At 37.6% G+C, this 16,477-nt stretch overlaps 1 protein-coding gene across 1 annotated transcript in view; it reads right to left on the bottom strand.

The window, feature by feature from the left end:
* Positions 1 to 15,733, bottom strand: part of LOC131036109 (uncharacterized) — a 117,173-nt gene extending 101,440 nt beyond the window's left edge. The window contains exon 1 of the mRNA XM_057967923.2: positions 14,854 to 15,733. Within this exon, the coding sequence (XP_057823906.2) occupies positions 14,854 to 15,622 (769 nt within the window). The 5' untranslated portion in view covers positions 15,623 to 15,733. The remainder of the gene's footprint in view (positions 1 to 14,853) is intronic.
* Positions 15,734 to 16,477: the final 744 nt, after the last annotated feature.

The raw sequence follows: 16,477 nt of genomic DNA, 5'->3' as shown, positions 1-16,477 counted from the left end.
GCAAAGCTAGCCATGAGATCAACCATAGTTGAATCTCAAGGTGTTTCTGTTGACCTTGAAGAGGAACAAGAAGCACTTGAGGGCATAGTGGGCTCTCGACGTGGCCCACGTATCCGCAAACCCACCATCACCTCGCCCATTGCTTTTGCTTCCTCTAGTAGAGTACTTGGCACTGTTCCACTTCCATCACCACGATCAGGGTCCATAGGTGATTATTTTGTGCCCAGGAACACACCTGGAGCACAACCATCATTAGAGGCCACTGGATGGAATAAGGAGGTACATGAGAAAACTGACATTGCAGTCGCTGATTTTTGGTACTTCAACAACATTGCATTCAATGTGGCAGAGAATGCTTATTGGCTGAATTTGGTGACTGCTATGACAGTTTCAGGAAAGGGGTACAAGGCCCCTTCTCGCAGGGATTTGAGTGGGAGGTTAGTAAATTACTACATAGTCCACTTGATTTCATTTTTAATTATTTTTTAGATTTCTTGTTTATTAAATCAACATTGTGTACTAAGACCTAATTTCACTTTGCACTTACAGGTTGCTCACAAATGCAGTTGCTAGGGCAAGAGAAGTGATGGAGGATCAAAAAATTGAATGGGCAAATTATGGCTGCACCTTTCTTTTTGATGGGTGGACAGATGGCAAGAACCGCACCATCATCAATTTTTTGGTTGCTTGCAAGGAGAATGTAGTGGTCTTGAAATCTGTTGATGCCTCCAGCAAGGTGAAAAATGCAGAAACATTAGCTGGAATGTTGGAGCATGTCGTCATGGAGGTGGGGGTAGAGAATGTGGTGCAAATCATCACAGATAATGCAGCAGCATATGTGTCAGCAGGTAGAATCCTTTTAAATTATCACCTTTAGGCATTAGCAATATCTTCATTTGTTGTGGCTTTGTTTTACTTGGTTGCATATTTCTTAAGAATAAATTCTTCTTTTGCAGGAAGAATCCTCCAAGAGAGGCACCCACTTTTTTTTGGACACCTTGTGCAGCACATGTCCTTGACCTTCTTTTGGAGGACATAGGAAAACTTGAGTGGGTGACTCCAGTCGTGGAAGATGCAAGGAGGATCACCAAATATATTTACAATCACCCTTGGGTCCTAAATTTGATGAGACAGCACACCCAAGGGAAAGATTTGGTGAGAGTTGGTGTCACAAGGTTAGCAACGATTTTCTTGACGTTGCAAAGCCTTCTTGCTGCATTGACTTCTTTGAAACAAATGTTTGTGAGTGGAGAATGGCTTAACTCACCTTATTCAAAGAAACCTGAAGGAGAGGTTGTCGCATGCATAGTCTTCGACAGCCAATTTGCACAAAGGGCTGCAGAGATTGTGAAGGTTGTTACTTCAAAACTTTAATTTTTAAATTTTAGTTATTCTTGATTCAAGTCTCTCATTACTAATTTGTAACTTCATTATTTAAATTTTAATCTTTTTGTAATTTGTATTTTTCAATTGTAGGTGTCAGAGCCCTTGGTTCGAGTTCTTCGCTTGGTGGATGGGGATAAAACCCCAATGGGATATCTTTATGAGGCCATGGATAGGGCCAAGGAGTCTATCAAAAATTAATACAAGGGGGATAGACTCAAATTTGATCCCATTTGGGAAATTGTTGATAGGAGGTGGAACAATCAACTCCACCAACTCATTCATAGCGCAGGGTACTTCCTCAACCCTCGTTTTAGGTTTAGGGATTCTTACTCAGATTCGAATGGAGAAGTCATGGAGGGCCTCAGTACATGCATTAAGAGGATGGTACCTGATGTTGAGGAGAGAGACCTCATTGTGAGTGAGCTCCAAAATTATGAGGGAGGAAGGGGTAAGCTATTCTCTTCAGAGCTGGCTAAGAGAGGAAGAACCACTCAAACCCCAGGTATAACATTTGCCATTTGGATTTTGGGATCTAAAGACTAAAATGATTGATAAATTATGTTTTCTCTTTTCTCTTTGCTTTCTAACTTTTCCATTTTATTTATTTTGCAGATGCTTGGTGGCAAAATTGGGGTGGAAACACCCTACATCTCAAAAAATTTGCCCTCAGAGTCTTAGTTCATCCAATTGTGAGTGCAATTGGAGCTTGTTTGAAGCAATCCACACGAAGAAGGGGAGCAAGTTAGCGCAAAAACAGCTCAATGACCTTGTCTACGTGCAATATAATCTTCGATTGCGCGTAAGGAAGGTAGAGGAACTAGAAGGTGGTCCAATTGACTTGGATGATATAGATCCTTACAGTGATTGGACATCACAGGAGCAGCCTCCATTGTTTTCCGACACTAACATCACTGATTTGGAGAGGCGGGCTATGGAGGAGGGGGGTGGATTTGGTTTCAGGCTGGATGACATTGAGGAGGATATTCATTGCCAGTGCCAGAAGCAGGTGGAGACATAGCTTCATCCAGGATGGAGGATGAGTCTCAATCAACCATACCGAGCGAGGAGGCACAGTCACGCCCACGGCAGACTTATACGACTAGACCCTCTAGTTCTACCTCTCCCCAAGTTTTTGCTAGAGTTGGGAAGAGGAAGTTGTAATTGTAATTTGTAATGATGTATTTACTTTCGTTTTTACAAAAACTATTTAGTAATTTACTATTTTGCTTCCAGGCTTGCAGCCATCAGCATTCCTCATGAGGATGCGATTTTGTAGACACTTTGCATTTAAATATATCTAGAATCAGCTTGTTTCTTTTGTGTTATCCTTTATTGACTCATTAGATGCATCTTCTCATTAAATTTTGCAAAAAAAATGCATTTTTTACTAAGTTTAAGCATGTTTTTAAGTTGTCAAGTTTTTCGCTAAGTTTTTTTTCTCAGGGGCTTGGCGAGTCGAGCCGAGTCGCAAGTAGTTCAACTATGATTTGAACAAATGCATCAACTGTGTTTTGACATTGAATTAATTTGTGGTTAGGTCAAGTGAGTTAATAGAGTGAGCTGAATAGGTTTATTTATAAATAAACTGTAAAACCAGAGGAAGAAGCTTCTATTCCTTATTTGAACAAGTAATTTCTTTTGCTCATCTAAAATTAAGAGCATTCTTGCAACCAAAATGAAGGCCAATTATGCTCTCAACCATAGTGTTGAGACTCACCAAGAACTCAAAAGTCCAAGTATGCGATGCCCTTGTCGAGCCTATGCATTAGACTTGCAAAACAACCTACTTTTTGAAACCCAACCCCATTCTCTTTAAATCACCAAATGGGATTCATTTTTTTTATTTTTTTGGGAGAGGGGGGGGGGGGGGGGGGGGGTGGGGGAGGGGGGAGAGGAGGAGAAATTTTGAGTGGAGAATAAGGGCAACTAGGAGAGAGATAGCAAAAAACAAGAAGTTGGGTCAAAGGGCATGGGAGCAAGGAGGTGAAGTTGTTGTTGTTCCAAGCTTTGGAAACCCTCAAACATCATTAATTCAGGTTCCATTTCTTTTCCCAGTTGAATTTATAGTTTGTAACCTAAGTTACCGAGTTCGCCGGTTTTGGCCTCCAAACAAAGACCGGGTCCACACAGGTCCAGGTCCACGTTGGGTTTGCCCTGGGTCCGACCAAGGTTCACCCTTTTGACTGTGGGTTCTCTCTGGATTCGCCTTGGCGAACCTAGAGAGAACCCACAATCAAAAGGGTCAACCCTAGCCGCACTCGGGCGAACCCATGAGTTGGGTCAGTCAAGTCACCAAAACGTGACTTTTTCATATTAAAAAACTAATTTTTTTTTGCCTTTTTGGAGCCAAAAACCCTAATCCGCCCTTGCTAAATGCATTTGAGACCAAAAACAACTTCATTTGCTCATCTATTCTCTCTTGGTTTCATTTTGTCATTTTGAAGGGCAAGTGATTATTTTTGAAGGAGATTGTTCATGGAGTGCTTGACGAAGGTGGAGAGCTTGCACAAAGGAGATTCAAGCACTTAAGGTAAGCATTTATCCCTATTCTTTAATCTTTTAATGAATTTTTTCAAGTTTTTTTTTTAAATTTTTTTTTATAGAAAAAGATAAACAAGTTCTATTCTTTTTTATAATGTTTTTTCATGCTTACATTAGCTTTTACATTGTGTAATATTGCATTTTTTTTTCTAATTTAAAAATGTTTAATTTCTTATAATAGCAAAAAAACAAAATGGCAACAAGTTCGAGTTCAGTGGGTCGGGGTTACAAGACAATAAACCAAAAATTTAAAGCTAATAGAGGATTTCCTTTATGGAATTATACTACAATGCATCAAAAACTTCCAGGAGGTGGTGGATTTGAATGGGATTGTATTTTTGTAAAACCAATTATAGGTGCTCGTATTATCGAGTGAAACGTCACTTTTGTGGCCCTGCTGGGAAAGGGATTAAAATGTGTGAAGGGACAGATGGGAATGGGTTGTCTGCAACACAAATAGCGGCATTCATTAAAGAACAAGAAGATGTTGATCAAGCTATAGCAAGAGAAAAACTAAGAGCTAATCCATCTGCAAGCAAAACACCAATGACTTTACTTGATGATCATACAATACCAGAAAAGGCCCCAAATCACCTTTTCTTGAATATACCCTCTATGCAACATGAAGTTGAAGTAGATAATTCCGATTCCCGCAAAGAGGCACATTGGAGAAAGCATTGAAAATGGAATCAAGAGATGTTGCAGAGCAAAAAATTGCACGTTGACTCTATGCCAATGATCTTCCTTTCAACTTGGTAAGATCACCATATTGGCGAGAGATGGTGACAGCAATCAATAATGCACCTACTGGTTTCACAAGTCCTAGGTATGAAAAGGTGCACACCACCTTATTGGCAAGAGAGAAGAATTTTGTAGAGCAATCATTGAAACCGATTAAAGATTCTTGGATTGAATCGGGTGTTTCTATTGTTTTTGATGGATGGAAGGATGCCAGAAACTGTCCATTGATAAATGTTATTGCAGTGTCCCCCAAAGGGACAATGTTTTTGAGGGCAGTTGATTGTGAAGGGCAGCTCAAAGATGCAAAATACATTTTTAGATCCTCTTTGATTGCATAGATATGGGAGGACATGAAAATATTGTCCAAGCCATCACAGACAATGCAAAGGTTTGTAGGGTTGCAGGTGCTTCGGTTGAACAAAGATATTCACGTATTTTTTGGACATCATGCACCGTACACTCCCTCAACTTGGTGAAGCAAGCAATGGGTACTCAAATAGACTGGGTGAAGGATATCTACCAAGAGGGTGAGGAGATCCAAATGTTTGTGACAAACCACCATATGTCACAAGCCATTTTCAGGGGCTTCTCGAGGTTGGAATTGCTGAAGGTAAATTTAATTTATCTATTTAAATTTATTTATGCCATGTTTAATTTTATTTTATATTTTTTTAAATGTGTTACTGACATATTTTTTACATGAACCTAGGTTGCTGAGACCCAATTTGCATCACATACAATAATGTTGAGACCGCTTTTGAAGGTGAAAGAGGAATTGAGTGCCATGGTTATTAGTAACCAATGGAGTATTTGGAAGCAATCAAATTCAGAGAGGGCCAATAAGGTTAGGGATTTGATCTTGAATCTCAATTGGTGGGATAATGTGGAATATGTATTGAACTTCACCGAGCCTATCATGAATATGCTCAGGTATACTGATACAGATGCAGCATGTTTGGGGGAAATCTATGATGCCATACACCATGGTTGAAAAAATCAAAGTCATAATAGCACAAAGAGAGAAAGACCCCCAAGAAACATTTTTCAAAAGGGTGGAACAAATCATTCATCATCGGTGGAACAAGATGACCACGCCATTACATCTCCTTGCACATGCTTTATCTCCCATGTACTATAGCAGTGAAGTACTTTCTTTGCCAGGGAGAACTAAACCATATAGAGATTTTGAAGTTGCTAGTGGGTACAAGCGGGCATTTGCTAGACTCTACAGTGATCTTGAAGTGGTGGATAGAGTTAGGAAAGAGTTTGGTTTGTTTATCTTAAGAAGTCATAGTCCTTGTGCCATTAATGACCAATCCAAAATGGATGGAGTTACATGGTGGTACCTCCATGGTCAAAATTTTATGTTCCTCCAACCTCTTGCAATCAAGATACTATCACAAATAAGATTTTTTACTTTTAAATATTAATTTCAACAGGTTGCAAGTTCTTCCGCTGCTAAACGGAATTGGAGTACATACTCCTTTATCCACTCAGTGAGGCGTAACCAGTTGGCTTCAAAAAGAGTTGAAGACTTTATTTATATTCATTCCAATTTGCGCCTTCTAAGACATAAGAGAAAACAATACAAGGAAGGGGCAATGAAGCTTTGGGATTTAACTCCCGATTGTACCAACTTGGATGCAACTATTGATGATCTGGTTAGAGTCACTTTAAATGATGATGATGAGATACCTACAGCTGATGGAGCTAGTGGGAGTGGCACTTGTTTGGGTTCAAATGATTTTGAATTTGAACTTGGAACAAGTGCCACTCCCACTAGCTCCATCAGCTGTAGGTATCTCATCATCATCATTTAAAGTGACTCTAACCAGATCATCAACAGTTGCATCCAAGTTGGTACAATCGGGAGTTAAATCCCAAATGTTCAAATGATTTTGAATTTGAACTTGGAGCAAATGATGATGATGATGATCTTGATCTAGATCCTTTTGATGATTGATGAACATTGAAGGTAGAAGACAATTATTATTTTTGATTGTCAATTTTGTAATTGTAATGATTTTCATTTGAATCGTGAACCTGGACATATATGAATCTATGATACATTGATATATATTATATGGCATATGAGTATATGACATAATATGATATTGTTGAAATTCTTAACTATCAATTGAAATGGCATTCGGCATTGATCAATGATAAAGTAGCGTACTATTAAATGTATTTTGATTTGTAATTTTGTATATTTATTTAAATTTTTGCATATAATATGTATATATATATATACATGTACGGACAAACCCTCCCACGAACCCAAAAGGCAAAACAAATTTTCCCGAACCCACCAACCGAGTTTGCGTCCCCAAACCCGATCTCGAACCTGAACTGGTAACTTAGTTTGAAACGTCGTTCAAGGGTTAAAAATTCAGCTAACTTCAATTTAAACACCTTATTATGAATGTTGGATGGTGTGGGTTTGTAATTTCAACCTCTAAGAACCTTGAATCGCCCCTTTTTGCTATTTGTGTGCAATACTATCGTTAATGAAATTCTAGTGTGAGCATTGTCTTATGTAATGCCAGGCTGAAACCCTTCATTTTTGGCTGCTCATCCTCTCTGCTCATTTATGCCTCTAAATTGGCCATCAAACAATAGCTGGAGTAGGGTTCCTTAGGTCTCACTAAGCTGAGTTGGAGAGTGAAATGCATGTTTTGGTAAAAAACTGAATGAATTAAATGAAATGTTCAAACGATCATTTAAAGAATTACAAAGACAATGTTTCTATAAAGAAACAATCGTAAACAAAAGAAAAATAGAAACTAACTAATATGTACTTTATGTTACAATATTGACCATTAATAATAAATAATAAAGCTATTATTCTAATACCCTCCCGTAATGGTCAATTTGTCAACTACACCAAGCTGCCCCCTAAATTTTACAAACTTATCCAGGCTCAGAGACTTGGTGAAAATATTGACATCATCCGGAGGAAATTCAGGTTGAGCATCATTAAATTCAGATTCTGCATCGTCCCTCCCATCAAGTGAACCTAATGGAAGACGGGCACCCAAATCAATAGCCTTCAAAGGTTGATCCTCAGAACTCTGCATGGACAAGGATAGTTGAAAAGGTCCTCGTTCTTCGTCAAAGACAACATCACAACTGAAGATGAGACGATCAGTTTCTACATCAATCAGTCGGTAAGCCTTGTGGTTGTCACTATACCCTGTGAACATAAGTTTCTAACTCTTGGAATACAACTTGGAGCGCTTGGCATCTAGAATCCAAACATATGAATATAAACACATCATTGAAGGTGTCATCCCCAATATCAATAGAACCCTTCACAATTGCATTCATATAAAATTGGTGGCATGACGCAAGGCTCAAGTGTAGAGAACATAGACTGCAAAGATGCAATATGATTAGAAGCTCCTAAATCTATAAGTCATCTCCCTGAATCATTATATATAGTTAACACAAAGAGCTTGTACTTTGTTCTTACTTGTCCCAAAAGTGTGACTCTTTTCCTTATTAAATTCTACTTGCTTGGAAGAAGCTGAAGTAGACATTCTTAAAGGCAAATTGATTCTATTATTCTCAAGAAGATGCTTCGATTCATCAATATCCTTTTTATAACAATAATGTTCTTCATGTCCAATCTTCTTTCAATATGCACATTTAGGCTTCTCCTTCTTAGATGATTCCCCTTGAGAGGGAGAGGATTCAGATTCTTTGTTTAGATTGTTCTTTTTCTTCTATTGCTTCTTCTCAGGATTCCTTGTTTCTTTCTTTACCTTAGGCTCCATTGCCACCAGTGCTTGGTGTTGAAAAGACTTGATTAGACCCAAGTGAATTAACTTTGCTTCCTCTTGGATTGAGAGATTAGCAAAATCATCAAACTTAGGATCAACATATGATGCTCCCATTGAAAGCCTATGTGTATGAAAGCCAAAAACAAACACTGAATACTTGGGACCAAGCTTGGATAACACATTAAGAACCAATTTGTAAATCCTCTTTTTTATAATTGCTTGATTTTGAAGATATAGTCTTGGATGTGGTCAAAACTTCTTGGATCAAGATTCATCAAGTCATTATCACTCTAACATCCCCTAATCTTATCAGTTTTACCATACAATTTTTCAAGAGTCTCCCATGCCTCCTTAGGTGTTTTAAATGATTCAATACGAAACAGCAAATCAAATGAGACTAATGAGCATATACATCCAAGTGTTTTCTCCATTTCAATCACCCATTTTGTTGATGCATTAGGATCAGTTGTTTGAGAAATTGTTCCCTTTAGATAGCCAAGATAACCCTTTCCCATGAGATAATTCCATACTGATTTCTTCTATGATGCATAATTATGTGATGTTAGGATTTCAATTTGAGATTTCCCCATCATTAGAACACAAAAAACATGCAAAAGAATGTAATCAACCACTATAAGGTTAAGGTTACCCGCAAATTCACTCAATCAAAGAACCCCCCAAAAGCAATGATTTGGCACTTTATACTTAGTGTGATTACATGGCCAGCTGCAAAACAAAGCAAAGTGGACTTCTGATTTTGATGTTTACAATAGCCACAATCAAACTATACTAGACTCAAATCAATATGCAAAAGACCAAACTATGATCTATGCATTACATTTGCCAAAATAAGCCCAATAAGGCCATGTGTTGAAAGTGAAATTTCTGATCACAATGACTACAAACTGATAGCACCAGTGTGAAATACAGAAAAAATTATGCATTTTCATAAAAAATTGCACGTGGAAAGGAGTATATATGAGCCCGAACAAGGCCTCTGAAGTTGCAAAAATCAAGACTCCAACACATCCCAAGGACTCTGATGCCAAAATAGGACATTGACGCTATTCCTAAACACTTGTGCCCTTGTGCTAATGTCCCACTTGGGTACTAGAGTTCTTTGGTGCTCTGTTTTTTGTTGTTTCGCAATCAATTAGGACTTTTGATTGTTTTTCGAAGAAGTTGTGTATATGAAAGTTGTTCCCCTTGGCCTAGTGAGTCTTCCCATGTTGTCGCTTCATCGACAAGTGCCATACCTTAAGCTTTATTGCACCCATTTGTATTGGGAAGTGTGTCGTTTCTTAGAGCAACTTCATGTTCCAGTTGGAGGAGGGGTTGTACCTCCTGGTAAGGTAACCCCTTGTGAGGGCTTGTCCTTGTGTTTAGGTATTGTTAAGTTGGTTGTTGAGTGGATTAGAGGTGGTTGGTGCCCTTGTCCTACTCGTTGTTTCGAAAACAAATGGTGGAGTCAACTAGTCAAGGTGTGCTAGTTCCTTGTCATTCCACCATCTATGTGGGTTTTCATGGTGTTGTTTCAATTTGTAAGAGTGTCTTGGTGTGGATTGAGGTTGATGATTCCTTCATCCTTCCCTTGTGTTGTGTTGCAAGAGAATGCGATTGTGGGTTAGTGAAATATCCCACAATGTTCTAGCTTTTTTTTGAAGGTTTTGTCTTTTCTGAATTTTTGAGTTTTTGCAATTTCCAATCTTTTGTGGTTTTTTCATGTATTGAAAATAAAATGCAAGAGAATAACAAGAAACAACTTTTGAATGCTAACTAATGAACAACTTAACAAACTCAAGGTTTTTAACTGCAACAAATGTAAATTTGGAACATACCCTAATTCTAATGCCTCATGCTAGGCAATATACATCAGCATATGATAACAGCAGTTCTGATTTCATTATTTAACAGCAGCAATCAATATTTCATAATTCTGGCAATACAGTAATAACCCTGGTTTTTCCAATGCCTAGGGTTGCCAAGCAACCCAAATCCAAACGCCTCATTGGAGGATGATTAATTGCTGATGAATAGGGTTATTGCTAATGGAATAGTACGCCCTGATTTTGTTGTGGGAATCTGATCTAAACCTGCCCTAAGAACGCACGCCACTCCTTGGAACAATCACCGTGCAGGCAAGACTGGTACAGCTAGTAAGAAACAGCAATAAACTCCTCAAATCTGCTGATAAATCTACTCTGAAAACCTGCCTTGAAATGCTTAGCCAATCTCTCTCAAATCAACACCAGAATGTATCAATTGATGCACCAAAAAAACCCTGAATAGAGTCTTCAACAAAGTATTCTTGGGTGATCTTCCACACCTACAAATATTGTTCTTCTAAAGAGTTTTTCGTCCCCAAAAAGCTAATCTTCAGCAACCTACAAAGCCTTCTTTGTTCTTCTCTTCAAATTATCAAAAGCAATTCAATGATTAAAAAAGCAAATCAAATGCTTTTTATACTCCAGCCAAAACCCCACACCAAAGTTGGCTTTTTAATCATTTAAATGAAGTTTTCTTTTAATTTATTCCTTTTCTCATAGTTGCCGGCCACATGAGGAATAATAAAGTCACTTTATGAATTTTAATGAAAAGTTACACTTTTAATCCCTTATAACTCCATTTCATAAAGTCACTTAAAATAATACAAATAACATTAAATGACATAAAGTTAAAACATTGGTTTAACTTCAAAATATTTTGTTATTTATACCATGATAAATGCCAAAGAATAGACCATCATGACAATCTGCCAACATTTCTCGATATGGAAGTCACCAACTGAATGATCCCCTATGACTTACTATAAATAGTAAGTATGAGCAACACAACCAAGTGACTTACTAAAAATAGTAAGTGATTAAGTGGTCCAAGAATGCTCTAGAAGGCCCATTGCAAAACCCTTTGGAATACTGAGCTAAGGAATACTGAATTAAGCACAAGATGGGTTGACTGAAGACCCATAGAACACCTTCAAAAGAGTCCCCTAGCCACCATGTTATTCCACGAGGACCAAGTGAGGACTAACCTCTATACTTGATAACTACGTAGGAAAAGGGGCCATTATAGTCCGCCCTCCCCAAAATTGCTTGTCGTCAAGCAATTGCCACCCTGTATCTTGTAAAATACTGTCAATGGCAAGTATCTCCAACCAATCAAATACTCTATGATCACACTACTCCTCAACCTGTAACTGCAAACTCTCAAAGAGCATGATATGCGTAGTGACCTTCGCTGGCCTGCAAAGAGGCACAACTAGCCATACATAATCGAGCTCAACTCGGCTCCATTTGCTAGACTCCAAAATTTTGCTCCCTTCCATAGATTCTACTTGTGCAACTGTAGGAACAAGGACACACACCTCTCAACCACAAGTACCAACAACTCCTTACCTCCAAAAGGTCCACTAACCAAGAGTGCCAAGTCTGTTAAAGACAAAACAACAAAACCAAAACCCTGGAGAGAGTCTCATTTGACAACCGATAATGTATGATATTATCCATGAAGCATTACCACTTATACCAAGTCTTCCACTGCCCCGCTCTAATGCAACCATTACCATGGGCAAATTTGTGAGGCGACTCCTTGCAATCCTCATGGAGTAATGTACTTTTGTTTCCTCTTATGGTCTCAGTTATTGGCACACAAATGCCACTAAAATTTTAAAGAACTCTCCATAAAGGCAAGCCAATCCATGGACATTTCTTACCCATGCAACCTTCTCCAATGTAGGCCATTCAACAATTGCTTTTACCTTTTTTGGGTCCATCTTCAACCATCTAATAAGAAAAAAATCCCAAGTATATTAATTCTATCTTCATGAAACTAAAACTTCCAAACATGATCAACAATTTCTCTACTCTTAGTCTCTACAATACTCAAATGATATGTTCTAGGTGTTTCTCATTATTCTTATTGAAAATCAAAATGTCATCAAAACAAGTAATCACAAACTAACCAATGGTTTCAATTTATCATTTATCAAACTCATGAATTTGCTCAATGCCTTAGCAACCCAAACAGCATAAATCCTTCTTTTCTCTTGAATGTTGTCTTCCATTCATATCTTAATATTATCCTGATTTATAAATAACTGTTCTTCAAATCTATCTTGCTAAAGTATCTTCCCCATTCAAAAAATCCATCATTCCATCCAGCTTTGACAATAGGAATCTATACTTAATTGTGGTTTTATTTATCGCTCTTGAATGCATAAATATTCTCCATTCACCTCCCTTCTTTAGTTCTAGTATTGTTGGTAACACATATGGGCTCAAACTTTCTCTAATCAAATCCTTCTTCAACATCTATCACACTTGTTTATCTAATTCTTCATTTTTGTTGGCATCATTCTAAGTAAAACTTTATTTGGCAAACTTGCTCCTTAAATCAAATCCATATGATGACTAATACCCTTAGTGGCAATCCATCTAACATATTGTATGATAACATGTCACTATACTCTATCAACAATTCTGATAATTTTTGTTTGTGGCTTCTTACCCTCATCTACGTTACTGAATATTCTAAGAATCGATGCAAAACATAACTTTTCATGCTTTAGGTGATCTAAAAACTTTTTCCAAACCACTGAACAAACCTTGGCATTACTGCATACTTGTCTATCCCTCTCTTCCAATGGAATCAAAATATATTTTTCACTATCTTTAATCATAATGTAAGTATCTCTATACTGCTATGTATAGCTTTTCTATCATATTACCATGGTCTTCCTAACAAAAAATGGTATACATCCATCAGCCTGACATCACACAACACTTTATTCTGACATGCTCTTAGATTGAACTTAACTAGATATTGCTCAATCACCAACACCTTGTGTTCTTTCTATAACCATGTAATTCTATACAAACTAGGATGCTCTATCATTTTAAACTTCAACTTTTATCAACCATTTCATTTGACACTTTCCTTCAGTCTTGTATACTATTTTGAACTTTCTGGTTCATCTACGTGGCTTTGTGATCCACTTGATTCTTCATCTGTACATGCAACTCTTCCACTAACTTCTACTCTTCTGCTATCATTTCCTTGAACTTGGGGAACCTTAATGACCTATGGCCTGTTCCACATTTGAAACAAGTTCTTCTCAATGATCTTCCAACACCTCAGCTATATCTTCCTCTACTTGCTGGTATCCATCAATTCATTTATTGCAGTATGAACTGTCACTTCCTCTTGCCTCAATGTCTTCATATTAGGTCTTCTACCACCGTCCTAATGGCTTCTTCTCTAAAGTCAACCACCTCTTCCCCTGCCTATTTTGTCTTATCTCAAATATTTTGTTCGACATTTTGTCTGCTTTCAATGCAAATCGGAATACCTCATTAGCTGTCTGCAATCTTGTCATGCTCAATTCTTGAGGATGGATCATCTCAGTCCATTTATGCATCTTGCCACATTTTCTTGTTCAACTTCACTATGCCCAACTCTAGTTCTACAAAATCCTTCAGTATAATCTTTCACATCCTTTTTTTATGTCTCAAATTTTGCAATCTTTTCAACAGTTCTAACTGATGATCTACAGTTTAAATTATCCCATTTAATATTAAGAAAAAAAAAGTGATAGTATTTATGTACTTCTAAACATGTGTGTTTCCACACAATCACACCTAGCCTTAATCCATATCATCAGAGCAAGAACAATGAAATTAGATCTCTAATTCAGAGAGATTATGTTTTCTTTATTCTTTTTCTTGTTTTGGAATTCCCTTAAGGGTGTTAGATTGAGATCGGCCATTGAAGCTTGAGAGTGTCCTTGATGAGATACCATTCACACTTACGCATTGGAACTAGAGTCTCTCACACTAACAGCCCGATCGGAAGTTGGTCAATACAACATAAACACACCCGAGGGCAGCACGTCAGATTTCAGCCTGGGTTTTGTTGCAGCAAGACACTAGACTAACCACTCCATCAAGCTCCAATTAAATGTTAAGCAAGGAATATAGACATTAATTTGCAATATTAATGCAAAATAATATTCATGTTATTTTAATATTTCAACAAGAAAACGTGTTCTTCTTGCATTGGTTGATATTCTACTTCGCCAGCGTTTTTTACTGCAAACGCTTTATTATATCACATAGATCCAAAAAATATAAAAGTACACATGAAAGTTTACAATAAAAAGTTGCTTGTAGGAATCCATGCCAGGATAGTCCATAAAATCAACACACTTATTTCAACAGTTTTATTTCCGAATAGAAATAAATAATAACTCAAAGAACATATAAATTAAATACTAATATAAAAATTAAATAAAAAACACAGCAAAATTAAAAACAGCTTCCTAAGAGGACACCCAAAAGAGCTTTGCGACATGCTTTCGTGTGAGAATCTTCCCTCTAAAACAATAAAGGCTATGGAAACAAACCTTTGCGAAGGGCATTAGCGCGGAGTTGACCAAACGCAGAGTCCTGGGACGATGTGGCTGGCCGTATGTCTGGAGGTGGCCACCAGCTTGGCAAACGGGGCACTGAGGCTTCCTTCCTCACACTCCCACGCTTCTCTCTGTGCCTCAGCAGCTCCTTTTCGCTGCGTGACTCCCAATCGCTGGTCGCCAAAGGACTCAACCCTTTACCATAAGAAGCAGAGCTTACCCCAGGCCCCGAGCGGCGTCTGCTCACCACAACTTCCTTTCCAGCGAGGCTCCTATCTCTTCGCAATACCCAAGACCCGTCGGCTCTCCATTCCCAAATCCGTGCCCTAATAAATTTGTAAAACACGGCAGCAAACACTGAACAAAGCAGAGCACCGGCAAAGAATTGGATAGTGGAGTAGCGCACAACAATTGCAAAACCTTGATCACTTACGATTACGGTTTTTCGCAAATCTTTCCAGAATTCCGATACTGACCCCTTGAGTCTTGAAACAGCGGCTCCTGAAGTTTTCTCCGCTTTTTTCACTGCCTCTGTTGCTCCCTCCCTCATTCTTTTCATGTCAAATGTAATAATTTCTATTCTGTCATCTGACTGGGATGGGGGTCGACCCGGAACGGGGAATTCTCCTTGCCGATGGCGTTGCCTTTTGTGTCGTCTAACAGCGGCTGTGATGTGCGAATTTGCATTGGCAGAGCGACCATGACAGCCGAGGAGTGAGTATTGATGTCCACCAAAGCCTGTGAGGGGAGGCAGAGTATTCATCTCCTTATTTCATTTCACTTACAGGCAGGGAATACAGGAGGAGGAGATGCGCCTGGAATTTAAATTTTATCGTACGGTCAGAAAAATGGAGCGGGACTTTATATAGTTATGGGCAAGGGAGGAATATTCCAAGGCAATCCAGTCTATGATGTCTTTTTATATAGATCATCTTTACCAATCTAAAATTGAGCTTTCTTCATCCATTGTTTTACTAATTTGACAAAGTGAACCTTATGTTTCTATTTGAACTTGGTATGAGTAATTAATTTTGATTTTTTATTTTATGTCAAGTTAAATTTTAAATTCGTGCCATTGAAATTTGTGAAAATGTCTTTAAATTTTTTATAATTTAGATTTAAATGTTAACATATTTATTTGTATTAGTTGTATATCAATTTGAAGCACAAAATATTTTATTTGTTATTTTTTATTTGGACTTTAGAATCTAAAGCACATTAACAAACATCTTTTTTATACAACAAGGAGCACCAAAGTATTGCCATGTGACATCTACGTGTATATTAGCATTCTAAAACATATTGTATAACTTTTTATTGTTTTCAATCTTTGTACAAAGTCATTGAATTATAATCCTTGGAGTTTGACAAAAGGGAGAAATATTCATAGTCATTTATAAACTCTTTTATTCACACATCTTTTTATGTATGCTCGGAAACCAAGACAGACATTTTTTATATTTAAGATTCAAAAAATTCATATCTATAGTAGTCAATCAAATTTGTGTATAAGGAACATATCTACAATTGTAAGATTGGTCTCATAATTGCATAACTCATATCCACGAATATAGAAGTAACCCACACATTTAGACGAGAACTTAATTATTTTTTAAGT

Source organism: Cryptomeria japonica, chromosome 4 (assembly GCF_030272615.1).
Source record: "Cryptomeria japonica chromosome 4, Sugi_1.0, whole genome shotgun sequence".
Lineage (NCBI taxonomy): Eukaryota > Viridiplantae > Streptophyta > Pinopsida > Cupressales > Cupressaceae > Cryptomeria > Cryptomeria japonica.
The sequence above is the reverse complement of the archived record's forward strand: the minus strand, read 5'-3'. Positions and strand labels throughout refer to the sequence as shown.